The 27,913-nt window shown below is 41.0% G+C and overlaps 2 protein-coding genes across 2 annotated transcripts in view; one reads left to right on the top strand and one right to left on the bottom strand.

Annotated features, from left to right (window-relative positions):
• LOC120716126 (FK506-binding protein 5-like) overlaps positions 1–20,794 on the bottom strand; it is a 55,551-nt gene extending 34,757 nt beyond the window's left edge. Inside the window, 2 exon segments of the mRNA XM_040003506.1 lie at positions 20,051–20,110; positions 20,547–20,794. Coding sequence (XP_039859440.1) covers positions 20,051–20,110; positions 20,547–20,562 — 76 coding nt within the window. The 5' untranslated portion in view covers positions 20,563–20,794.
• LOC120716132 (granzyme K-like) lies at positions 358–5,098 on the top strand. The gene is made up of 5 exons (XM_040003516.1): positions 358–488; positions 1,598–1,742; positions 2,936–3,071; positions 3,680–3,949; positions 4,046–5,098. The coding sequence occupies exons 1-5, from the start codon at positions 425–427 to the stop codon at positions 4,196–4,198; spliced, it is 768 nt and encodes a 255-aa protein (XP_039859450.1). The 5' UTR covers positions 358–424; the 3' UTR covers positions 4,199–5,098.
• Positions 20,795–27,913: the final 7,119 nt, after the last annotated feature.

The following is a 27,913-nucleotide window of genomic DNA, read 5'->3' as shown; positions in this document are numbered from 1 at the left end:
AGTTTAGCTTTAGTTCTGTTTGCTGTTTTCTACTTGTGTTTTATATTTACAATAAACCTCCTCCACGCGTGCCTGCATTTGGATCCTCCTTTATTTTTCTCCACACGGCTCATCCTACTCACCGTGACATTAGTGGCCATTCAAGTCTTTATGTCTTTAAGACATTCCTGCAATTTGAATAAATAAGTTATAGTTATAAGTATCCAAGTATATTTCACAAATTAAACGCATATGTTGTGAGGGGGGGAGTGTAGATATTACTGATACTCATGACCATAGATTTGAAGGTTTAAGTTTATGTGTTTGTTTTGCTGACTCATTCGTTTCCACGGTCAGACCACATCCTATGAGCTGAACATATAAAGCTGAGCATCACAGTGAGTTTCAGTGCATTCAGCGTCTGATCAAAGAGAGGGAAGAAGAAATGTCCTGCCTGAAGAATTTCAGTCTTCTCATCTCATGTGTGCTCCTCTCCATCATCCAGCCAGGTGAGTGATGTTTTCCACTCAGTTTTTACTTACTTTTTTTGGACAATATTTGCTGTTTGTGTGACACAATAAAAATATAAAAACCATACAGTACGTGGTTGAGATGTAATATTTTAACATATATTTTATATATCTAAGATATATTTTGTACATTTCAAGGACTCTTCTGTTATTGGAGTGTATTTTTTATGTATCTGTATTATATTATACATATACATTAACAATGAATCTCTGTCCAAAAAATGCACTCAGTTTACTTTTTACTCACTATGAGCATCACTCATTATTCTCCCGCAGTAATTAAGGTTAGGATATGTATTTTTTTATTCCAATCCATTTAAATAACCTTGATCAGATTTGATGGTTTTGTTACAGACTTTAAAAAAGTGTTTTGCTTTTCTTTCACAAATGTGGGATTAAATTGTGTTAAAATGCACAAAGCAGTGATGTCATGTTTTGTGACGAGGACCCAGGCACAGAGAGACTTGATGAATTTAAGAATCTTATGATTTAATAAAGAAATTTGCAGACTTGCACAGAGATGGTAAAATTATGATGACTGATAACGGAAACGAAGACAACAGACGACGAGAGGACAGGGAGGAACAGGGGTTTAAATGCACCAAGGAGACAGAACTCCGGACAACTGGAGACATTTAGGGATGCAGGGACTGACAGAGACGGGGTAGAAGTCTCATCGTGACAAGTAAAGTTTATCTTGCCTGGCTGGGCAGCTCTCTGGGTGCTCTGTAATTTCCACTGTAATTTAATTTACTTATTGACATTTTTAATCTTCATGTAAACGAGCATAATGCAACGTCACACTGCTGATATCTTCAATGTGGCTATAGCTCAGGTGGCAGAGCAGGTCAGTTACTGAAGGTTGGCGGTTCGATCCCAGGCTGGTCCAGTCTGCATGCCAAATAGCTTTGAGCAAGATTCTAACCCCATGTTGCTCTCCGTAGTATCAATGTTAGATACTTAAGTGAATGAATTAGTTGTATGAAGTGCTTTGAGTGATCAGACAGAGTAGAAAAGCGCTATATAAGAACCAGTCCATTTCACTCATCTGCTGATTTATGTGTCCTGATATTTTGTTTCTGTTTCAGGTCGTGGGTCTGAGATTATTAATGGGAAGGAAGTCGAGCCACACTCACTGCCTTACATGGCTTATGTGAGAAGTGTGGCTAATTATATGTGTGGAGGGACATTAATCCATCCACAGTGGGTGCTGACAGCTGCCCACTGCACTGGGTAAGAATCTGAGACCTTATTTTAAAAATAATGCAGTATTTATTTTCAATGACTATTATTCCTTCAGTAACTACCCAGAGGTCACTACCCTCACCTGTGGTCACGAGCTCTGGGTAGTTACTGAAAGAATGAGATCAGGGCCAGAGCAGCAGAAATGTGCTTTCTGTAAGCCATGACTGGCCTCTTCTTTAGAGAAATGGTCATTCATCCAGTCATTGGAGAGAAGCTCAGCTGCTTCTCTTCCACAGTCAAAATAATACACACTGCTATAATTATGCATGCAAAGCTAATAAAATTTAATGGAGAGAATGAATATAAAGAATATTTAAAGTTGAATTCTTGTTCATAGATTTATTTGTTTTACAGAGGTGTTCTAGAAAATGTTATTTGTGATGGAATAACAAGGAAAGTACGGAGCCCTGTGAGGGACATGGGAGGAAAATAAATGAAAATAAAATTTTGCGAGATCCTGAGTTACTTTTGTGAGATCTCGGGATCTCTCAAAATCTTAGGCCACATCCTTCGGAGGCCGCCAGAAGGAAGCTGACAGGGAGGGCGAGGCACAGTGTGCCGGGAGTGCGGTATTCTCGCCGTCTCTTTGGGCCTCGACCTCCCAGTCAGCTATCGAGCGCAGCGGGTGGGTAACAGACGACTACGAAAACATCGGAGCACTTTTTACAAATATGTGATGTCTTGATAAACCAATCAGATATTTGAAGTTTACACAGCTACATTTTTCCCTGAAAATATCTTAAAATTTTATTTTGTGACCCAGAAAGAATAATATTAAAACTAAGTAGCTGCCACCATTGTTGGAAACTGGAATTGGCTGGGCTGCGCTATGAATTCTGGGATAGGATGGGCCACAAAGGACACACCTACTTTTGCGAGGTCTCGCAAAAGTTCATCTTCATTTTTTTCCTTCCATGTTTGTTGCGGGGGAAAGAAGTGTTGCACTCACTTAAAATAACACAGAAGCCACAGCTACATACACATCAAACATTTAAATTTCTTCATTCAGCTGGAAGAAAAAATAACGCAGATTCACCCAAAGCTCAGTAACAGCTATAACCCAGCCATATGTAGTAATACACAATAATAAAGAACTATGATGACTGTTTTAGAAGCCGCTGACCTGTTAACCTTTTAAATATGTAAACCTTCATCACCAGATTGTGTTTTTTCTTTTACAGGAGTTACTGGGTGACGCTGGGAGCCCACTCCAGAACGAAAAACGAACATTCCAAGCAACTCCGAGTCGTCGAGAAAAGTTTTCCTCATCCTGGCTACTGTTGTGCAAAGCACGACAATGACCTCATGTTGCTGAAGGTAAGGTGATATATCAGGGTCTGATGATGATGATGATGATGAGATGATGAGATAGCCGTTATTTGTCAGTTGCAGGTCTTTTGCCCACAACCGATACAAACGATGTAAATGCACTGCTTCTTATTTAGCACCTTTCTACTCTACCTGAGCACTCAGAGCGTTACACAACATGGCTTATTCACCCAAACACATCTTTCTGTGCTTAAGTGCTTTCTAACACTCGCACACACTCACACTCTAATGTAGCATCAGAGAGCATCGTGGGGTTCAGTATCTTGCCAAAGGATTTCTGACATGCAGACTGGAGAGACCAGGGATCAAACACTAAACCATCCGATTAGTAGATAACCTGCTGTACCTCCTACAGCCAACTCAGGTTTTGCTTACTTAACTAAAACTTAGTTTCATTTTTTAAAATATAAGATGTATTTCCATGTCTTTATAGACATGTTTCAACTCATCACTGCACATATTTCATATTTTCCAAGCAAAATATTAGAAATAAATGAGTGGTGCTACAACTCTTTAGCAAATATCTGTTTATTTAATGTAGTTAATGTGGAGAGATTCATCACCAATATCTGAGATTCTTTTTACCTTTTTTTCAGCTTAAAGAACCGGTGAGGAAAACCAGGGCAGTGCAGTGGCTCGAGTTTGGCGACACTGTGAGAGACCCGGCAGCTGGCAGCAGGTGTCTGGTGGCCGGATGGGGAGTAACTGAAACAAAACGACCATCAGACGTCCTCATGTCTGTCAATGTGACTGTGGTCGGCAGGCAGAAGTGCAACTCTCGTGATTATTACGGCCACAACCCTGTTATCACTGATGACATGATATGTGCTGGTTCAGATGGTACAAACGTCGCTGATACCTGTCAGGTACGTATGAAGAATCCATGTATTTTTCCTTGTTTGAAGTAAATGTTCATTCAGCTCAACACCTGAAACACTGTCATGTGTTTGTTCTTGCTGCAGGGGGATTCAGGGGGGCCGCTGTTGTGCGATGGAGCGCTGGTTGGAGTCACTTCTTTTGGAGAGGATTGTGGTGTCATTAAAAAACCTGGAGTCTACTCGTTTGTCTCAGAGGGACAACTGTACTGGATCAAAGCCACGATGAAGTTATTCTAAATGTCTTGAAACCACAGCATGATTTGATTTTACAGGTGTCAAACTCCAGGCCTCGAGGGCCGGTGTCCTGCAGGTTTTAGATGTGTCCTTGATCCATCACAGCTGATTTAAATGCCTTAATTACCTCCTCAACATGTTTTGAAGTTCTTATGAAAGGTACTGGTAATGAACTCATCATTTGATTCAGGTGTGTTGACCCAGGGTGAGATTTAAGACCTGCGGGACACTGGCCCTCGAGGCTTGGAGTTCGACACCCCTGCTGTAGACCATTATCCGGTTTATAATTTCATTGCTCCTTTTAAATTTTATGATAGCTTAGTTTCTGCTAGCTTGCTGCACTTTTTTTATAGATTCTGCACTTGGCTAGTCTGCTGCATACACAATTGGAAACACAGTTTGGCATTTTACCCTCTTTCACCATACAAACTGTACAGAAACAGGGTTATTTCTAATAATAATTTTTTCAAATAAATTAAAGAATTCCCAAACATAAGTGTTCCTGGTTGTTGCAGTGAAAACCAGGGAGAAGCATTTTTTATGTATATACAAAACCAATGAACGTAAAATATTATTGTATTATATCCTACTGTTTTATTGTAGGGTCTACTTTACAATATAAAGCACCTTGAGGTGACTGTTGCTGTGATTTGGTGATGTTTGAATAAAATTTAATTTAATATAATTGAAATTGAAAATAAAAAAGTGAGATATTCAGACTGTCAAACAGATTCAACACATCTTATACAACCAACTGAAAATGAGGCTTGTGGACAGTTTTTTTGAAAAAGACATTCTTTACATTCTTATTTGTTCCATTTCACATTATGACTGTGTGCTTGATATACTTGCTACTTTTTTACTTTCTAATAAAGCTGGAGGCATGAATAAATAAAGACACAATTCCTTCTCTTTTTCTTTATTTGTTTGCACTGCAGTTTCAAACTGTACCTTTCAAATGTCATTGTTAAAATGCTTAGAGAGTTTTATTGTCATTGTGCAGTTTCTTGCAAAGTGAAAGTGGGTAGCTGCCACAAGGTGCAAAAGTAAAGAAGGGAAAACAATATACAATGAGGGGGGGAAATAAATAAAAACCAATATATATGTATATGTGTGTGAGTGAACTAACATACATGGTGTATACATAGGAAAGATTGAAACAGAAACATAACTACAGTATGCAACTGTACAGAATAGAATAAAATAAAATACTATATACAGTAGAATAAAATATACAATAGGATAAAAATAGAATACAAATTCTGTATACAACTGAGTAAAAATACAACAATGCCAGAAAGGAATATTGCACTTAGTGTTATTGCACATGTGTGGATGTGTGTGTTTGATCAGTTGGAGTCTTTGTTGTGGAGTCTGACAGCAGTGGGGAGGAAAGACCTGCGAAATCTCTCCGTCCCACACCGTGGGTGTAGATGATCAATAGCAGCATTAGAGTGGATGTGTTGGAGAAGTCTGCCACCAAGGACTTGTTTAACTTCCTCAGTGCCCTCACCCCCAGTGATGGGCAAGTCTTTCCCCTCATCTTCAGACTCTGCTTCCTCTACAAAAGACATGTCACTGGGATTAAGGAAGTCCTCGAAATACTCCTTCCACCAGCATGCAATATCCTCAGTTCAAATGATCAGCGCTCCACTCACACTATACACAGTGCAGATATATCACTGCTTTCCCCTCTCGAGTTCCCTGATGGTTTGCCAGAATCTCTTCGAGGCAGTCCAAAAGTCTTTTTCCATGGCCTCTTCGAATTCCTCCCACACCCAGGTTTTTGCTTCACCCACTGTACAAGCTGCGTTCCACATGGCCTGTCAGTACATATCTACTGCCTCTGAAATCCCACAGGCTAACTAAGCTTGATAGGACTCCTTGTGCCTGATTCTTCCCTTTACCTCCAGTGTCTACCATCTGGTTCAGGGTTACCACCGCGAATGCTGCTGGAGCTCTGCCTGAGGTGGGAGTTGAAGAACTCGCAGATCAGGCATTCCCAGCGCACCCTCCTTATTCGTTTAGGCATGCCATGTCTCCAATTGGGCAAAGCTGTCAAAGACCCTACAAGTGTCTGGACGGGTATAAATGCCTGATCTGCGAGTCATATCATATCTAGCAGTAGAGGAACGCTGTCTGATTTGACTCTGCAGTGTACCACTGTACATGGTTGAAATGACAATAAAAGTGACTTGAGGAGATGGAGAAAAGCAGCAGAACAGCACAGAGAGGACTGAGAGGCCATGACACAAACCTGGTCTGTAGTGATGGCCACATGAAGCTTTCTGAAGCATTAACGCATCAAAAAAAGGCTTCATTACTCCAAGCTTTTCAACACAGTCCTCTTTGGGGACATCTGGTGGCCAAAAATATGAAGAGCAGCTTGAATCTACAATTTAAATAAACTGGTTTGTTATTATTGCCCACTCTACAGAGCTCAGTTTATTTAACATCATCTGACAGCTCTGCGTGATATCACGCTGCCATTGTGGTGCTTTGAACAGGTTTTTTGTGGTAGAAATATTGTTACATCCATAATAATAATTTCAATGAATTAACCTTCCTTGTTTAAACATGTGCTATGATGTGTTCTCACTTTGCTTCTGACTTCTTGACATTTGTAAACATAAAAGATGAAAATGCATCATATCTTGTAAAATGCTGCTGCTGTGAGGTCCCGCCTCTATGTGGTATATTTGTACAGCGCTTTACTTAGTCCCTGTGGACCCCAAAGCACTTTACACTACATTCAGTCACACACACATTCACACACTGGTGATGGCAGCTACATTGTAGCCACAGCCACCCTGGGGCGAACTGACAGAGGCGAGGCTGCCGGACACTGGCGCCACCGGGCCCTCTGCTTTTGATGGAGTAATGAAACAAATCTTGTTGTGTCGGCTATTTTAACATCTTTGGAAAAAAACAAAACAAAACACTAAGCCAGTATTTTGGTAACATGTTGAGTTTCCTGTGGACTGTTATCTTTCAAGGTAAAGCTCACAGTGTTCCTCTGATCACTGTATCAAACACTGATTTCCAATTCTGAGAATCACTCATCTATGAATGCAGCCAGTTTCTTCTATGATTTTCCAAACAAAGACAGTTTTACCAACCTCAGATAAGTTCAAGTTCAGATTTATTTATATAGCACTTTTTAAAGACAACAAGTGTTGAAGAAAGTTCTGTAAAATAAAATAGACAAAGCAGAAGACATAAAAGTATTTTAGGAGAGAATAAAATCATTAAAAGAATAATGGTAACAAAGTCATGATGAATCAAAAGCCAGAGAATAAAAATGGGTCTTTAGACTGATTTAAAAAGTATCCAGTGCTGGGGAGGACCTGATATGCAAAGGCAGTGTATTCCACAGTTTGGGGGCAGTCACAGCAAATGCCTGGTCTCCTCTGTGTTTCAGTCTGGACCTAGGGACAACCAAAAGCATTTGGTCTGCAGACCTCAAGGATCTTCACAAGGGGAGAATACCAGGTTAGGAGATTAGCAAGACACGTAGGGGCTAGTCCATGCAACGTCTTAGAAACAAGTCTTAAGATCTTACAGTTTTTGCCCGTTGCTTGAACACATTTTGCAAAACGTCGCTCATTGTGCCAAAACTCTAAACACAAGTAAACACGACACAACACTGGGAAATATACCATACACATCTGTGCCAAAATGAAACTCCACTCCCAAAACCTAAACTCTGCTGTCAAAACCTAACATTCCTCTGTCAAAATGTAACTCTGTTGACAAAATGACACATACTTGCATCATATGCAAACACTTACAGATCAGGGGGAACACACTAGTCTTCTTTACATAAAACACTGCAGTCCTTGAATTCCATTGTGTATTCAGAAGGCACATTTACAGGAGACACATTGCCAAACAACCAAAAACGCAAATAGACCTACTCAATAGTGTACATTGCAGTACCATGAATCCAGATGAAGCAAAAAAAAAAAAAAACCACAACACAATAATACTGCAATAGAAAAAACACTATACTGTAAACACAAAAAACCATGACAAGTGTGCATAAGTGGGCTCATGGATCCCGCCGTCTGTTGGGGTCTGGCCACAGGACCTCATCAACATCGCAAGCTATGTCCTCTCCCGCTAGGCACCGGGGAAAATACCCTCTTGCATGCCGAAACCATCCATGGATCGCTGTCACCTCAATGTCGCCGCAGGCCTGTTTCCATTGCCTGCAGAAGAGGCATGCAGGCATGTAGTTGGCGGTCATATACACGCCATCTCCAAGCCGAAAAAAATTCCTCTATAGGGTTTAAAAATGGTGAGTAAGGGGGCAAGCATACCACTTCAAGTTGGTTGTGGTTGGAGAACCAGGCCTGGACCAGAGCAGCCCGATGGAAACTAGAGTCATTCTAGAGAAATACAACCACATATTGTCATCGGTTTGCTTATCTTCTTACAGTACTTTACTGTATATACTGTGTCATCCACTGTAAAACACTGTACTTCAATATAAGTAATCATGGTATGTTTCACAGAAACTACCACTTTGGCTGCAAAAGGAGCATTAGCACCCTGCAGTACCCTGTACACTTGATATGGTAACTGTAGAACAGTACTATAAAAACCATCTGAGTAGAGTAGAAGGCAGTGAGATGAAGACAGACCTGTTTTCTAGTCGGAATTATCTTATTACAGATGCCACTGTGAAGCGGCTTAGATGTGGGTGGACTCTCTGCCCAGCTTCCCTCATAGTCAGGCCGTGGTTGATGACATGGTCCACCAAAGTTGCTCTTATATCATCAGAAATATGGGTCCGTGCATGGCCTCTTTGACCTCCTCCTCCTCTTCCTCTTGCTCTCCCTCCATCCATGCTTGCAAAGTTCTTGAAATGGCTAAACTGAGGGCTTTTTGTGGTTGGCTAATTGGTGTTCAGTTTTGCAAGTAAGTGCCTTCAGGTGTATATTTGAGTGGTTGCAATTACCCGATGTGTTTTGTATTTTGGATACATGTGTTTTCCAAATGGCACCCTGAAATTTCATTTTGTGAGCGAAGTGTCTTATGTATGAAATAGAGTGTAGTATGCAGGACCATGTGTGTTGCATAAAGGAGTAGGAGTGTTGCATAATTGGTACTGGGGTGCAAAGCAGCGCTTTTGTTTAAGGTATGGGTACATGTGTTTGAGGTATGGTAACAAAAGCTTCACGTTGTGTTACTTTAGTCTGAGCATGGGTTTATAGTGTTCAAGCAACGGGCAAAAACTGTAAAGTCAATTTGAAAGCTGACTGGCAGCCAGTGTAGTGATGCAAGTATAGGAGATAAATGATCTGATTGCGTGTGCCAGTTAGGAGTCGTGCTGCAGCATTTTGGACTAGCTACAGTTGGCCATTTGATGAAGAGGTAACACCGGAGTAGAGACTATTACAGAAGATGAGATGAAGGCATGGATTGCTGAAACAGAAAGGGCTTAACCTTTGCAATTATGCAAATATGAAAGAAGCTGGTTTTGAATACATTAACTAAATGTACATTGAAATCTACATTGACCCTAAATTTCTTGCAAACAGTTTTTTATAGTATCCTAAGGTGTCAAGGTCATAACAGTCAGAAGGACCCAAGACAATGACCTCAGTTTTCTGTTCATTTAGAGCCCTCCATGCCTTGACATCTTCTAGACAATCAAACAGTCCCTTCCCAGGATTCACCGATTTCCATTTCAGTGGAATATGAGAATCATCTGCATAGCAATGAAACAAAATACCTTTTTTTAAAACAAGTGATCCCAACGGGAGCGTGTAAATTCAAAAGAGAACTGGGCCAAGGGTAGAGCCTTGGCCCTTGGCCCTTGGCAAAAAAGCGTGGTTCTTGGAGACAATGTGTCTCTGAATCTAACAGAGAAAGTACGATTAGATAAGTAGGATTTAAATCATTCCAAAGCAAGCCCTTTAATTTCGGCACATTGTTCCAGTCGAGAGATAAGAATCCTGTGATCTACCATGTCAAAAGCAGCACTGAGGTCTAATAATATTAAAATAGCAGAATCTATAAATCTATAGTCTGTAAAAGTTAAAAGGTCATTAAAAACTTTAAAAAACTTCCCCTGCCAGTGGCGGACTCCCTCAGGTGTCGGTGCGTTGGTGGTTCTTTGTGTCCGGGGGTGGGCGTCCGGGTACACACCGGCTCACTCCTTGGCGGCCGCTTATCGGGGCCTGGAGCCTGGGGCTCGCTCGGGCCACTCCGGAGGTGGGGTGCCCCCGGCCTCTCGGCCTGGGGCTCGGTCACTCAGGCACAGCTGGCTGCCGGCGGAGCTCACGGGCGCGTCACTGCAACTCCCCCTGGCTTCTGCTCCGCGGCTGCTGAGTGAGCCCTCATCTGGGACTCTCCTCAGCTCTTACTGGGACAGTGGCGCGGCTGCCCCTCTGTTGGTCTTCCTTGGTCTCTTGTGTTCTGGGGGCCTCTGGATGTCTGGAGTCTTGATCTCCTCCATACCTGCTTCATACCCTGGAGGACGGGGCTGTGGCCCCCCCACACTCCCTAGCAGATCGTTACATGGAGAAACCTTTGGAATGCAAGCATGCTGATCCACACAGGTATGCACACAGGTGTACACACGGGTATTCACAGACGCGGACTACACCTTTCTTGGCTGCTGCCTCAAAGCACATTATGCGCTGTCTATCTTGCGTGCTGCACAATATCGTTTATTATTTAGTATCTACTGATATCTACTGCTAGCTAGTTTATTGTGATGGTGCCGTTTTTTTTATTTATTATGTTGCTCTTTGTTGTTTGCTTTCTCTTCTGTTTTTTTTCTCCATACAGGTGACCCAGGAGTTTTGCTCTTTTTTTTTTTTTTTTTTTTTTCTTTCTTTCTTCCCCCCTTCTCGCCGTCTCTTCTCCCCTTTGGTTTTCTTTCTCTCCCTCTCTTTCTTTTCATTCTTTCTCCCTGTCCTATCCCCCAGTCATGTCTGTCCCGTTTGTAGCAACTGAAAATAAAATAAATTCATAATTATAATAAAGGTCAATCAAATGGACCAATATGGCAAGGCCATGACGATCCACTTGGTAAAATAAATCCGCTTGGCATCTTTCTTGGCCTTAAGACAACAATTCTGATGGCTAAAGATCCAAACGGGACACAAAAAAAAAAAAAAAAAAAAAAAAAACCTTTAAAAAAAAAGTGGGTTCAGTGCTGTGGTGCATTTAAAACCGGACTGCAATAGTTCACCAATGTCATGTTGATCTAAAAAGGTTTAGAGCTGCAAAAGGACAATTTTCTACAGAACTTTTGACAAAAAGAACAATTTAGAGATTGGACGGTAGTTTGATAGAACTGTTGGGCCCAGATTCTGTTTTTTAAGGATTGGTTCAACCACAGCATGTTTAAAGTCAGAGGGAACAGACCCAGACTGAAGACTGCTATTAACAATGGAAGCAAACATGTGCAGTGTCTTGCAAAAGTATTGGGCCCCCTTGAACTTTCCCACATTTTGTCACATTACAGCCACAAACATGAATCAATTTTATTGACGTGAAAGACCAACACAAAGTGGTGTACAGGTGAGAAGTGGAATGAAAATCATACATGATTCCAAACATGTTTTACAAATGGTTTTTTTTTTTTTTGTGATCACACTTGCTAATGTGTATCTTCCTCCAGAATGGGATAGAAAATTCTTTAAGTCATTTTTTGATGCTTTAATTATAGCGAGCGAATGTATTTTAATCTTTGGTGAAGACTGGAATACTATTCTGAATTTCTCCCTGGATACAACAAGTTGTAAGAGACAAAAATTATGATCTCGAAAAAGAACGGAAAAACTTAGAAATCAAACTATAACAAAACGGTAAAGATTAAAGCTTGGCCAACAAAATTAGAGTACTTCCATCCTGGCGCAAGGCGGTAATATCTGATCTACCTAAAGAGGGTAAAATTACTATGAATCTTACCGCCCCATTTCTATTTTGAATGTAGACTATAAATTATGTACCTTAAGAATCTCTAAAAGACTAGAAGTCCATTTGCTGGATTTAATACATTAAGATCAGACAAGCTTCATAAAAGGCCACCAAACACATGACAGTATTAGAAGAACGCTTCATATTATAGAAGAAGCAAAGAATCACAAACTGAGTATGGCATTAATAAGCCTAGACACAGAGAAAGCCGTTGACTGGGTCAGCTGGCCCTTTCTTTATAAGGTACTAGAGCGTCTAGGATTCAACAATAAGTTAATTAAATGTATACAATTATTATACAGTAATCCAGTGGCCAGGTTAAAGATCGATGGACATCTTTCCTCTAGTTTTTAATTGAATAGAGGCACCCGGCAAGGCTGCGGGCTCAGCTCTTCACTTTGTTTATAGAGCCTTTAGCCCAGGCAATAAGACAGAACCCAGAGTTAAAAGGCATCACCATATCCAATACTGAACAGGTAGTTACTCTTTTTGCTGACGATATCATTACATACCTCCAGAATCCTGATATGTTACTCCCTGAGCTCATGTCAACTCTGAAAGAGTTTGGGGCCCTGTCTGGTTATAATTTAAATATAACTAAAACACAAGTCCTGACAATTAACTACTCTTCATGCAATTCAATAAAACAAAATTATAAGCTAAAATGGGATGCAAACAAGATTAAGTATCTTGGACTTTACATTTCACAGGATTTTAATAGTCTGTTCACTTTGAACTTTGATAATCGAACTCAATTCAGGAGCACATAACTTGCTGGTCTTCACTGACTCTGGACTTTAGTACAAGAATACAGATTGTGAAGATGAATCTGTTGCCCAGATTCTCATATCTTTTTATGGCTCTACCCATTAAAATCCCAGATTTCCAATTCAATGCTTGGGACAAGTTAATATCACGCTTTATATGGGCAGGAGTTAGACCAAGGATAAAATTATAAACCCTTCAAATCGATAAAGAACATGGCGGACTGGCCCTCCCTAACTTAAAGGAATATTACTTGGCAGCACATCTGAGAAATATTGTTTGTTGGTGTTCCCCGGCAGTGGAGGCTCAATGGAAACAAATTGAGTTGAGCATGGGCAAGTCTCCTCCCCAAACATGATTGGTAGAAAAATCAAGGAGAGGCAACTTAAATAACCATATTGTGAAAAACACTCTTAATTTGGCATGAAGTTGTTAACAAATACAATCTGGGGAGCAATATTAAAATTTTGTTCCCACCTGGAAGGTTAGATCCAACATACTCAGAGCGGTTAAACCTTTTCCAATCCAACCTGTGTCTGTTTGTGGAAGGGGGCACTTTTAAATCATTTTTAAAAATTGAAAACAGAATTTAATCAGGAAAATGCGGACCTGTTCAGATATCTGCAGGTACGTCATTTTTGCAATTTAGAAATAAAGGGTGCCTCCTCCCCAGTAATTGATCTTGTCAAAGTTTTTACAAATGCCTACAAATGTCTGCCCACTAAAACCATGTCTAAACTCTACGAAGGGCCACAAAAACAAAATGGCAACAGCACACTATATCCATTCGCTTCCGCTTATCCTTTTCAGGGTCGCGGGCAGTGCTGGAGCCTATCCCAGCTGTCATAAAGGCAGCTTAAGAAGCTTAAGAAGGCTTAAGAAGGATCCTGTCCGAGTGGACTTTCTTCCTACGTTTAAAAGGTCACCTTTTTCTACAACGTTGGACTAAATGGCATAAATACAAGCAGAGCCTTGAAGATTCTGTGACTTAATTCAGCTAATATATCTCTCTATTTGTATGATGCCTGGAACAGTGCCCCAATTTGTTCCTCTTTTGTTTTTGTTGGGTTTTTTTGTTTCTTTTTGTTGTTTTTTGTTATATTCTTGTCACAATGAAAATTTAAATTAAAGTTGTTGGGGTTTTTTAAAGTAAAGCAATACTACTTTTATAAAGCTATTTGTAGTAAAAAGATATCATTGAAAAGGTGACATCCCAAAATCAACCAGAATGGGTTCAATTTCATTATAAAACTCATAACTGATCCCTTATTTGTTTAAAAATAAAGGATACAAATAGCATGTGTTCTTTTCAAAAACGGGATTGTAGTAGTGTCATTGCAACTAAAAATCTCCACTTAGAATGAAAAAGTAGCATCACAGGAAGAGTAGTCCCAGGTGGGGCTGTGGGACATGGCAAGGACCTGGTTTAATTTTGATTCTTCACTGGAGAACATAGATTTGGTTACATATATTTAGACATTCATTTGCCACGATCTTCAGTATGTAGGCTCTCAGGAAGAGATACAGTTCAATGGGTTTATCTGATGTGCTTAGTGGAAGTCAGGAGTTCTCTGACACTGTAAGGCAACACAAGCTGAAAACTGTTTCATCACAGGTATAATTTCCTCTCTGTTGGCATTCCTGCTTACAAGCATCCACTGCCATTATAATGTACAAACATGAAAAGTATATTGTTAGAACAGTAAAGTCTTCATGGTATAATGTAGTATACCTCTATTTCTCTTTTGCTTGGGTGGCAGCTCTATGCTTCCGTAACTTGATCCTACAAAACTGAAGAACAACATTTTAGCCCTTTTAGATTATTTATAAAGAAAGTCTGCCATATATCCATATATGTTCCCGACTTTCCAGTAATCAGACCACACACAATGCATTAATAGGAGGACATTTTATTTTTACAAACATTCTTATTACATAATGACCAACAAACTTTTTTCATTCACTCTGATTTTCCATATGGAAACTATGGCCTGCAGGCGTATAGTGTCCAACAATAAAGTCAGAGTAAAAACTGTTCATAGTCAATAAAAGTCAATAAAAACATTTCCTACGTACTGAAATAATTGCATCAAACTATATAGAAACATAGAGCGCTCAAATGCATTGTTTTATTTTAAACAGACCAGGACGAACATAGAAAATAACGTAATAACATCATATAATTTTTTAACCCTCAATATCAGTAATTATTCCGTGCATGTATTTTGACATTCACCAGTTTTATATCTAAGTTTGTTATCTTATTCTTTACAAAGTAAATTTAAAATACATTTTTCACAGCGATTTTTCTTCCCATTTAAATGAATACGACTTGCAAAGAACACTTCAGAAGTTATTACAATTATGTTTTTAACCCTGCCATAAAATATTTGTGGCTCATATAATACAAATCATACAATTAATATTTCAGATACATCATCTGTAGACTGTTCAGTATTTCCAGGTTTGCAGTGGAAATCATAAACAGACAATAATTTGATGAATTACTTTGAATTACTTTTACTTTCAAACGGAGAAGATAGAAAATTAATGTCCTTTTATGAGAGCACCACCTGCTGGGCACAATAGTAAAAACACTCATAGTGTAAAAATATGGCTCTAATAATGAACACAGATGTTGGTGTCTTGCTGACACTGCTGCCTTTCCAGAGTCTAAAAATGACAGGTTTCAGCAGTCTTCTTCTTCATTGCAGCAATTTTGCATTTTGCTCCTTTGTTAAGTGAAAAAACAAAAGTGGTGCTCTCTCTATCACTCGCCCATTTTTATTTTATGTTCACTTTCAAACACTGGTATGAAACTCATGTGTTCTTCTCTGTTTTACTGCTGCACTGTTTAAAGTCATCAGGCTATGATGCATTTATGCTTTTGTTTATATTTCTTAATTTCATCTTCGTGCTTTTTCTGCATTTCCTCCAATTCTTTCTTCAGTCTTTCTTCGTTGTCACTGGAGACCTTGTGCAAATCAGCATAATTATGTTTCTGTTTCTCATGCTCCTGCTTCAGATTCCTTATCTCATCATTGTATTTCTCTATCAGAGATTCAAAGTCACTGGTGTATTTCTCTTTGAAGTCATTGATGTCTTCAGCTTGATTTCTGGCCTCGTCTTTATGTTTCTGCTTCATTTGTTTCATTTCTTCCTTGTGGTCTTTCTCTAATTCTTTTCTTTTTCTTTCCTCCTGTTCTATTCTGACACTGTAATCTTTTATTCTTCTGTGATAATCTTCTTTTTCCTTTTCATATTTTTCTGTCAGCTTTTTAATTTTCACTTCTTCTGCTTCTTGTCTCGGTTTACTTTCTTGATCCCTATTGTCCCACCAGTCTTTCCTTTCCATTTCCCAGGCCTCTCTCTCTCGTCTCATTTCTTCTCTGTTTTGCTCCAGCTCTTTGATGAGCTCTTCTTTTGATTCAGATTCTATTTGCTTCTCCAAAGTTTCCAGTTTTTGCTTCCATAGTTGTTCGTTGAGTTTCTTCCTGTTCTTTCTTCTTTCTCTCCTCATCTTCTCTGATTTTCTGTTCTGTCTCTCTCGCTTCTCGCTCCTGGTTAATGCGTTCCTCCATCTGTTTGAGTTGTTTCATACTCTGCTCTTTCTCAGACTCAAATTTAGAGATCTGTTCTTCCATTTCTCTTTTTATTTTTTGCATTTCTTCTTCATGTTTCCTTTTAAGCTCCTCCCTCTCTCTCATCATGTCTTCATCCTTCTCTTTCAGTATCCTCTCCACTTTCTTCTGTATCGCTGCCTCGGCCTCTTGGAACATCTCAGTGGTGTAGTATCCACCACCATTGTCCTTCAACATGGCTTCAATTTTCATCAGCAGGTCTGACACTTGTCTACGGTTTTTTGGATCTTTGTTGTTGAAGATGTGGTATCTGCCTCCACAGTCTTTAATCAGAGTTTTTACAAAATCAGAACAGTCTTCTTCTATGTAACTTTCAATGGATGTGTCTTCAAGCTCATCTCCTCTGGTGAAGGTAACAATGATGAAGTTTCCTGACTTCTTTCCAAAAATCTCTTTGATTATTTTCACAGTTTCTTTCTCCTCCTCTGTAAATCGACCGATCTGCAGCACCAGTAAGAACACGTGAGGTCCAGGAGACAACATGCTGATACAGTTCAGAAGCTCCTGTCGAACTTCATAACTGGACAGTTTTGTGTCAAACAAGCCGGGGGTGTCGACCACAACAACAGGACATCCATCAATCTCTCCTGCGGCTTTCTGACATTCTCTGGTCACAGAAATCTGACTGACTCTGGATAAAAACACCTTTTTGCCCAAAATGGTGTTTGCAGTTGCACTTTTTCCATTGCCAGTTTTTTCCAAGCAGCACCATCCTGATGGACTGTTCAGCTTGATGTGCATCATCAGATGAAGCCACACTGCTGCGTTTACTTCCTTGCAGTTCAGCTTTAAGTCTTGTTACCTTCTCCATTTGAGCTTTGGTGAACATGTCCTTTGTGAAGCATTGGATCCTTCAGCTTTCATATTTTCCACTTCATGCAGAAGGTTCATGATGGTTTGCTTTTCTTTGATGTTAAGAACAACATATTGTCCTCTGTAAGTCTGACAGAGCTTCTGAATGTCTTTGTCTGTTCTTACAAAGTTAACAACAGCTGGATCTGTAGGATCTGAGTCCACAGTGAACAGAATCATGGTGAAGTCATTGACTCGAGAGCTGAATGTGTCCTGGATGGTCTCTAACTCTCCCTTGTCGTCATCAGTGAGGGGAGCCACAGGTAGGACCAGGATGAAGGCATGGACACCCTCAGGATCACAGAGGGAGATACACCTGAGTGATTCCTCCATCACTGCCTCCTGAGGTTTTCCATACAAGGCAGGCAGCTCCACCAGGGAAGCCCAACGTCCACACACCTCTCCCTGATGTTTAACACACTCTGATGAGTTGGAGGCTGAATGAAGCTCAGTCTGACCTAAAATGGCCTTGGCTGCTGACGTCTTCCCTGCTCCTCTCCTCCCACACAGAACCAGGTTTAAAGATGGTTTGAAGAGTTCTGATTCTATTCTTCTGATCTTTTCAGGTGGTTCTTTTATGTCTTCAGACTTTGGTCTGATGGTCTCTTCGGTGACTGTGAGGAATTTTCCTTTGAGAACATCGTGCATGAGAACAATCTTCTGCATTAACTGTCGATGATCATTTTTAAACATGTTGTAGTGTCTACCTTCACAATCTCTAAGTAGAGAATTAACTGAACGTCCCATCTTCTCCTCATCTGTGATGATGACCATTGAGTGTTTAAAGGCATCTCCATTAAACACACTCAGGGTCAAACTGAGAGTTTTTCTGCTCTGCACAGTGAAATCAGAAGGTTTCACCATCAGCAGCAGAACGTTTGGTCCAGGAGGACAGAGACTCACACAGCTCTTCATCTCTTCTCTCGCTGCTTTCAGAGACGGACTTAAGAAGTCGGGAGTTTTCACTACTGTTAAAGGTTTTCCTCTCCACTCTCCATGGAAAACTTGTCTGTCTGGAGAAAATCCTGAAAAATCGTAATTTTTCTTCACAATAAAGTTACAGAGTGCTGTCTTCTTTGCTGAGTTTCCTCCAAACAGCAACATGCAGAGTCCACGTCCTGTAAAGGAGCAAAGATACAAACAGGAAATTACTCTCAGACAGTCTGACTGATCCTAAAAAGCCTTTTGGTCTTTCTTCACTTTTTCCATCTTCAGTAAATGCTGCTTCATGTTTTTGGTGGATCGTTCCTTCTGAGCACTTTAGAAAGTGTCTTTATGTTAAAATATCTACAGATAGAGTTTGGGGTTTTTTACTTACCAACAGGCTGAGGATCATTCAAAGTAACAGGAGCTTCTTTTCTTTGTTCAGCGCTGGTGTGCTGACAGGTCACATGTGTTCCATTGTTCATTTCTACAATGCGTTCCATGTTTTCTAGTAACTCCCGAATGTTGAGGTTTTCAAGCTGCAGTGACTTGTTATTACTATCGTCTGATCATTTCCTGTATAGGTGCATGATACATGACACGATGCCGTAAACCTGGACGCCTGGGTGGTGATATCAGAACCAGTGAATGATCAAAGGAATGATCACTGAAGAAGTTCAGGACTCTGCAGAGTCTCGTTTTTTGATGCTCAGTGAAGTCTTCAGGCTGTAGAACCAGCAGGAACACATGAGGTCCAGGATCAGAGAGCCTCACACAGTTGTTCACATGTTCCTTTAATTTCTCCTCTGAGATGTTTGGATGAAGCAGATCTGGAGTGTTGATGAGAACTATTTCTTTCCTTGAATCTGTCCGCTGACTCTCACACATCGGTCCAGATCTTCCTCAGGGTTGAACTTGTTCTCTCCCAGTATAATGTTCCCCGCTGAGCTCCTCACAGACCAGCTGTTCCCAGCAGGACAGCTCTGAGCTCAGACACTGAAACGACAGCAAAGACCAACACTGAACAAAGAATCTTTCAAAGTTAATACAAGCAGCAACAACATTATATCATAGGTTTTAATTAATCTAAATTTAATCATTTTCCACTTGTAACCACTGAGTTACTGAAAAATGCACAAAAATTGTCAGTTTGTTTAAATATGTGTTATTTTTTTCTCGTATTTATGGATCATTACTGAGCCATAAATATATATTCACATGTGAGAATACTACATAAAGTTTGAGAGTTGAAAAATAAACTTAACCTCTGTTAAAAGCTCAGTTTTAAATCCACAGAATCTGAAGACCAATTTTTTTTTCTTGTTTGGCACAATTTTATTTCTATAATCTCTTTTAATCATCATTACCACAGGATACATGACAGTTTCAATAAATTGCACCAACTTCATGTCTGTGGCATAGAGCTACATAAGCACTGGTGTCCTGAATGTTTGATCTGTTAACATGAAGTTAAGGAGACATTTGCTGTAACCTCTCCCAAATATGACCCCCAAAGGTTTACATACAATAGTTTTCTTCACTTTTCTATACATTATATGAGCTTTAAAGGTAAAGAGAGAAAGCAGGATCCGTGCACTAAGAGGTTTTCATTATTCCAAACAGGCTTCACACTTCCTGCTATATTTTGTCTTCACCTGCTCCTGTCTAATGTCTTCCACCTTAAATTGCCCAGTTAAAGTTTGCATTAAACATAATCTTTTCTTTAAAAACTCACTGTGGGGTGGCACAAAATCGATGCTCTTCCTGCGACGTCTGGGAAAAGTGTCTTGTGGTCCTGCAAAGATAAAGAAAAACATGCATTGTGCATTGAGACGTGTTATCCTGCAATGACTACATCAGATGGAACAAAGCACTTTTAATGTCAACGGCTGACTGCATGAACAGATCACATTAGTTCTGGGAAAGATTATTAAATGTGACTTTTAATTTTCAGAAAACACATTCTGTCAAATGTTATTGGTTAAACACATTGTTAAAGCATGTTGCATGCAACACAGCAGCCTGGTTCAGCAAAGACACTCAGATGAGACCTGCTGTAAAATATTCACCTGTAGTCACATCGTTTATCCTCTAATAATCACGTTTTCTTCATTTTTTTCACATTTCTCCAAACAGGAGAAACCAAGAAACAATTAAATTATTGTCAAAAAGTGCTTGTAGAGGGAGGTAACTCACAGGTACTGCATGTAAGTGTGACAAGTAAGACTCACCAGATGCTGCTGCCATGCTGTCATTCAGCTGCAGAACTCACTGACTGTGGAGTTAAAAGAAAAAACAACAATGACAGAGAAAACTGTTTGTTTTTCATGTTTGAACCTCTGACATCGAAGGAGTTTTGCACAGACGGTGCTGGATACAGACACTTGGATGGTTTTATGTAAATATTCACAACAAAGCGAACAAAAACTAGTCTTCAGAAGCATGACTGCCTGTAAAACATGGCAGAAAGTCCCTTTCAGACTGTTTTGTTCACTTTAAGGTGAATGAAAGTACTCTCAATGAATCATGTTCGGTTCTTCCAAATGAACTCTCCTTATTTGAGTCAAGAATAAAGTTGGGGGGGTTCAAACTGAAATCCAAAACTTTTCCGTTTGAGTGTCTAGTGAAGATCATCCACCCTTATTTCAGCATTTACTTAGTGGGTTATTCTCAGTGTCATTTGGCCATGTTGCTATCATTAGTCACAAAGAAACCTGATCCTCTATCTTACAGACTATCTGCAGGTCAAAGATATGACTGTTTTTCAGCAATAAATACTTCATTGTCAGTGTCTCGAAAAACTCATTTAAAGGATTTGCACATGTCATCATATACCCAACACATATAAGTTCTATAGAGTCTTGCTAATGACCTACTAATGTTCTTCAGGTGTGTTGCAGCAGAGACATTTAAAAGTTTCAGGACACCGGCCCTCGAGGACTGGAGTTTGACATCCCTGCCATAGAGCAGAAACCCACCCCAACCCCATCCCCCCTCCTTTGTGGGGTTTTCAGTCTGAGTCTCAGGATGTTTGTGTGTATTACTTCTAGTCTATGTACCCACCTTGCTTTTCTTGTGCTACAGCTCTCTGGTCACACCACCTGTTTCACGCTCTGACTCCTGGGAAGGATTTCAGTATGGCACCTGGCTGCCCTCTTGCCACCGCTTTGCACTGGATCCCTTTTAACTCAGGCCAGCCCAGCATCACTCTCTTCAGCTCACCCGGACCTTCAGCTGCTCCTCAAAGTGTCACCAACTCTGCCTGCAACATGAGTCATATTCCTCTTTCAAATTCATTCACGCCTGGAGAAGTTTCATACCCACGCTAATCACCCACTCCTCTGTCCACAGTTACAGCTTTAGATCTCCACACTACGAGTCGTGTTCAAACAACAAGCCCCGAATCCCTCACCAAGTTTATTCCTTTGCTTAAACTTGTAAATAAAGTTTGTGAAAATTGCTCTGCTGTCTCCACAGTCACATATTGGCCCCTTTGACACTAAGCTTCTGATCTCTTATTTGTTGTGCAGGTGTGTACAGTCAATCAATCAATCAATCAATCAAGGCTTTATTCGCCACGTGCAGGTTGCCCTGCAGTGAAATAGGACACCCCCCCCCCCGACCTTACACACACAACACAGACATCACATGGGCATACAGGTCGGAGATCGGCAGCGTTACAGAAAAAAACACTGAAATATACACTACAATGGGAAAGTACAAGAGGAAAAAAAGAGACCTCTACTCATGCTGGGCTACAGGAGGACAGCATGAGAACAGGAAACAAAAAAAACTCCTCTGCACAAAAAGCACATAAATGTCCACAGCACAACATTATGGAGCAGTGACCAGCAACAGGGTCGGGTGGGGGGTGAGGAGTCATCCGAAGCGAACACAGCAGCCATCCTGCCCAGCGCTACCATTCCAGCGCGGGCTCAGACCCGCCGTGTTCCCAGGAGGCCAACAAGCATCGAAGGCGTTTGGAAAGGGAGGGGGATGAGTGTGTGCATATCAGTGTATATGTGTGTGTGGGTGTGTCCAGAGTCAAGCTGAGACAGTGTCCTTCGCCCTGCCAGGCTAAGTAAACAGTCTTCCAGCCAAACCCAGTTGGCCTTGCATGGAATGGGAAGGAACAGACTAAACACAGTCGTTATCAGGGTGTTGTTGTTCAGCTCCAGCCTTGAGGCAGCAGCTGGCGCCAAAGGGGTATCCGCATGAAGTGATGGTGCTTTTTACTTTAGTGCGAACAGCTCATATGAATTTCAAAGCAGTTCTACAGTCCAACACTGGTCTCTCAATCTCCCATTGGAGAGCCGCGAGCTTCGCCATACTTGCGTTCTGTGATGTTGTCATTCTTGTGCTCAAGGAGCCGATTCTGCTCTTGCTCTTGACGAAGGCGTCGCACTTTTCTCCTCTCCTCCTCCTCTCCCTTATCTTCCCTGCTTAGGCTCTTGTGTCCTTGTCTAGTTTCGTGTTTTTTGTATTACTTTTCCTGGAATTTCTCTCACAGTCTGTCTCTAAAACCTAAAAGAGGAATTATGGATTTGATCAACTAGTCTCTGAATTCAATTGACACCCCTTTCTCAAACGGACAAGTATGGGCTTGGGTGAGCCTGAGGACTGAAGATATCTACCTATTTGGAACCATGGTAACAGGGTTCTGGCTGATCGGAGCTGGCGTGCCTATGGCTTTTTGAGGTTGGGATTTTTCAAGCTGTTTTTTGTTTTGTCTGAATTACAACACAGCTTTAAGAAACCCTTATAAATATAACTGAGAGTTTCAGTGACTACTTACTCGTCTACAGCCGTGATAAAGTGTGCTCTATCATATCAAGAGTCTAAAATGGTTATTATTAATGATAAATTTGACTTAGTAAGATAGACAAGTGGATTGATAGATGCTGATGTTGTCCCTGTTTCACAGTTAGACCACATCCTTTGAGCTCATGATGAAAATCTTTACACCACACTGGGTTTCAGTGCTTTTAAACAACTGATAAAAGCCAGATGATAAGAAATGTTCTGCCTGAGGAATAAAGTATTTTAATGACTTCCTTGAAACGGTTTGTTTTCCAGTGTGCATGATTTTACAGCATACATGCATCTATAATGACTACAAGTGCACAACTTTATTCTTAACTTTTATAATTCACACGAAGTAAAAAGCATAGAGAAAGGCTCAAATATATACATGCACTCGCACTGATATGCTGCTCAGAAAATTAAAAGAACACCTTTAATGAGAGTATAACATCAACAGAATTACATTTCTGGGAATGTGCTCTGTTCAGTTAAGAAGCAGAGGGGATTGTTTATAGTTTCAATTGTTATGTGTTAATCAAGATTAACAGCTGGTGCTCTAAGGGGAACAATGAGACAGCCTCAAAACAGGAATGGTTTTACAGGTGGAGGCGACTGAAATTTTTTCCCTCTTAGTTTTTTTCTGACAGTTTGTTTTTTTTTCTTCAACTGGTTTTGCATTTGACTGGGATCAGTATCATTACTGTTAGCATTACGCCGTACTGAACCCTACAGAGGTTGCACAGGTAGCCCAGCTCCTCAAGTCTCAGAGCGTGGAGGAGTCATGGGGGACAGTCAGTTACCTCAGCGAGAGCTGAACAGGGCTGTAGGTGGTTCTTAAAAGTTCAATACCACCAGTATCTACTGCTTTGCGCAAGGAGGAACAGGCTGAGCTCTGCCAGAAACAAAATCACCTTCAACAGGCAACTGGTGTCAATGTTTCTTACAAAAAATGTTCAGAAAAAGGATTTATTGACATTAGACTGAGTGGCCGACATCCCCTGGTAGGTCCCTTGTGCTTCCTGCCTGTGACCAGGTCCACCACTGATAGACCACCTGCCATTGTCAGCCCTGTGTTTTTTCAGAGATGAGAGCAGGTTTGCCCTGACCACATTTGACAGATGAGAGGGTCTGGAAAAGCCACGGAGAGCGTTATGCTGCCTGTAGCATCATTCTGGTCTGGTGGTGAGTCAGTGATGGTCTGGAGAAGCATCCATGGAGCGACACACAGAACTCTACAGGCACGGTATCCTGACTGCAATTGGGCATTGGATGAAATCCTTGGAGCCTCTGTCAAGCCGTTGGCTGGTCCTTCGCTGGACTCTCTGTGCAGCCTTCACCACTGATAGGTTTATGCTACAAACCTATTCGCTGGAACGTTCAAGACAATTCAGTTAATGTGTGAAGCCATAAACGACTTCCCTAAACCTGCTGGTCTGCAAGTCCAGCAGTTCATCTAAACAAAAGGCACTTAGACTAAAACAGACATAGATACGTTTATCCTACCATGAAACAATAAGAGAAGGTACGACCTCTTCTCGTGACCCCAGGATGTGAGTGTGAATGCCAGAACAGAGTCTTTGCAGACTATTAAGGATCAACCCTCTACCAACATGAATTTGATTATACAACTCTAAGCATATATGACAATCCAATAATATAAACCTGACAACCACCCTCTGTAGAGCTTTCCTCTCTGCCACAGTGCAGTTTCTGTGCCACACGTTAATGCCATGAAGGTGGTGGTTGAACAGGTGGCTGAGCTAATCAGTGACCTGAGCCTCCAGCGAAAACAGGAACAGGTGCGTCCCCTCGGATCACTGGGCGGACCGGTCGTAGCCATCTCAGTTTGGAAGCTGTGGGGCACTCCCTAGAGCCAAACGAGACCCGTCAAAGGACTCGTGCTCCTGGGCACGCCTAGCCTCCTGCCTCACCCTCTCCTTGAGGAAAGTGCGGGCTGCTGATATCACACGGAGTCCACTGGGTCCATAGTATGGTCGGAGCGTACTGTGACAGTTTGCGAGGGAAACCATGTGGAGATGAAGAGTGTGGACCCACCGCAGACGATGCAGGGAGTGAGTTTTATAGGTGAAGTACAAAACAGAAGCTAGAATGGCGTGGACCAAACTGGGAAAACTACAAACAGAAAATCAAACCTGAAACATGAGGAGACTGAGGCTGAGAAAACACAGAGGAAGACCAACAGGACTGACACACGGAAGAAATACAGGTGAGACACAGAAGCTCCGACGAAGAACAGAGGCAAACACACGCTAATATACACACAAGGAAACAAGGAAATGGCACACAGGGGGAAGACACAGCTGATGCTAATTAGATGAGACTGGGAGGAGGTGAACCAGAAAACATTACCATAGAACCAAAAACACTAGACAAAAAACAAGGGAGGCATGGAAAACACTAAACACTGAGAATAATCACAAATAAGCCAAAATAAACAAAACCACAGAATATTAATAAACCTCAAACATAAACACGGAGTCCGGACTATGACAATCTCAGCATCACGGACAGACCTAAAAGACTTTCTTTTGAGTATAAAAAACATCTTTGATGAAACTGCTGTGTCTGCAACTATTCTCAGTAAATATTAAGAAATTGAAACTGTTTGTGGAAGTTAAAGATGACAAAAAATACAATGTTTTTCCAGCTTTTTTCTGTGTTTTCTGAATTACAACACAGCTTTAAGAAAGCCTCATAAGTAAAACTGAGAGTTTCAGTGACGCACTTACACGTCTACACGCTGTGATAACGTGTGCTGCACCATATAAAGAGCCTCTAGCATCTAAATAAAATGGTTATTATTTATGATAAATTTGACCTCAAGCTTAAATAATATCAGCATTCATCAGCCCAGTTTTTTTACTAATTCATATTTAGACCACATCCTTTGTGCTCATGATATAAATCTTTACATCACACTGAGTTTCAGAGCTTTTAGCGCCTGGTAAAAGACAGATAAGAAGAAATGTTCTGCCTGAGAAATGTAACTATTTTAATGACTTCTTTGAACTGTTCATTTTCTAGTGTGGCATGGTTTTACAGCATACAGGCTCAAATATTTCAGCACTCACTAACATACTGCTCGATAATTAAAAACTTGTTTTGGAATTTGGTAGATCTGTGTCGCTACTGGTAGCATGAGGCCATACCTTGACTCTACAGAGGTTGCACAGGTAGTCCAGGTAGTTATTTTAGAAGAGCTAGACAGGGTTGTAGAAGGTCTTTAAACATTCAGCAGGACCAGTATCTGCTCTTTTCTGCCATGAGGAACGGGCTGAGCACTGCCCGAGCTACCAAATGACCTCCAGCAAGACACTGATGTGAGTGTCTTTGACCAAATGTTCAGTAAAAGACTTGATGAGGGTGGCCTAAGGCCCCGGCATCCTCTAGTGGGCTCTGTCCTTACTGCTGGGTCCTGTGGAAACATAAACAGATATAATATCAGAAATAGCAGGTCCACCGCAATCTTGGCTCAAGAGTTGGGAGTTCGTCTTGTAATCGGAAGGTTTCACGTTGTGTCCTTGGGCAAGACACTTCACCCATTGCCTACTGGTGGTGGTCAGAGGGCCCAGTGGCGCCAGTGTCCGGCAGCCTCGCCTCTGTCAGTGCGCCCCAGGGTGGCTGTGGCTACAATGTAGCTGCCATCATGTGTGTGAATGACTGAACGTGTAAAGCCCTTTGGGGTCCTTAGGGACTAGTAAAGCGCTATACAAATACAGGCCGTTTAGTACTGCGTCGTGTTTTTCACAGATGAGAGCAGGTTTACCCTGAGCACATGAGTGCAAAAGTGAAAGGATCTGAAAAAGCCGTGAAGAACGTTGCCTGTAAAATGATTTTGCATGACCAGTTTGGTGGTGAGTAACTGACGGTCTTAGGAGCCATCAGGCATCAGAATGTCAGACTCTTCAAACTTTTACTTACAGTTTTTTCGAGCAGTATGTTTAATTAAAATTTATTTCAGTTCAATTGTATTATATAGCACCAAATCACAACAACAGTTGCATCTGTCTTGGCACTGGCTCCATGTCCATGTCTTGTTACGACATCTAACATAATCTCTGACAACCAATTCTCCTTCAGAAGCCAGAGGGGACTACGGACCACATGTCCAAACACCAGATCCGTGGTGCTGGACCCCAAGGATTCCTGAGTGGCCTCCTTGATGGCAAACAGTAATAATGGCAAACCAACACCCGACTCTCTTGTGCAGCATAGTTTTAAAGGTTTGATCAAATCTTGCCAAGGCACCCTGACTCTCCGGGTAGTATGGACTGGATTTTACATGTTTTATCTGCAACTCATCAACAACCTGTACAAACACCTTTGAAGTAAAATTGGTTCCTTGGTCTGTTTGAATAATCTTTGGGAGCCCGAAGGTAGTGAAAAACTTGATTAGTGCCTTTTTCACTATTTTAGCTTTCAGTATACGTAATGGAATTGCTTCCAGAAATCTTGTTGCTGAACACATCACTATAAGTATGTATTGGTGTCCGGATTTAGTCTTCGGCAGGGGACCCACACAATCCAATATATACTTTGGTGATGAAGGGTTTAAAACTTTAAGACTCTATTCCAGCATTTAGATCACAAGTGAGAAGCATTTCAGGTGGAGACATAACCTTAACAAGACCTACGCCTGCTGGACTTTCAGATCCTTTGCGCTGCTGCTTCCTCCGAAGTGCGGGACAAACAGCGATCAGATGCCCAGGTTCGCAATTCCCACTGTCCTCCTGTCTATTCTTCTGACCCAGTGGGAAGGAAAAACTCCCTTTTA

This window comes from Simochromis diagramma, unplaced genomic scaffold (genome assembly GCF_900408965.1).
Source record: "Simochromis diagramma unplaced genomic scaffold, fSimDia1.1 OVJJ01000583.1, whole genome shotgun sequence".
NCBI classification, from domain to species: domain Eukaryota; kingdom Metazoa; phylum Chordata; class Actinopteri; order Cichliformes; family Cichlidae; genus Simochromis; species Simochromis diagramma.
Note: the sequence above shows the minus strand (reverse complement) of the source record. Positions and strands in the feature narration are given on the sequence as shown.

Excerpts from the sequence above, each read along its gene's own strand:
- LOC120716132 (XM_040003516.1), top strand. The coding sequence starts at position 425 with ATGTCCTGCCTGAAGAATTTCAGTCTTCTCATCTCATGTGTGCTCCTC. Across the intron at positions 489-1,597 it reads CCTCTCCATCATCCAGCCAG|GTCGTGGGTCTGAGATTATT; the intron begins GTGAGTGATGTT and ends TTTCTGTTTCAG. Across the intron at positions 1,743-2,935 it reads ACAGCTGCCCACTGCACTGG|GAGTTACTGGGTGACGCTGG; the intron begins GTAAGAATCTGA and ends TTTCTTTTACAG.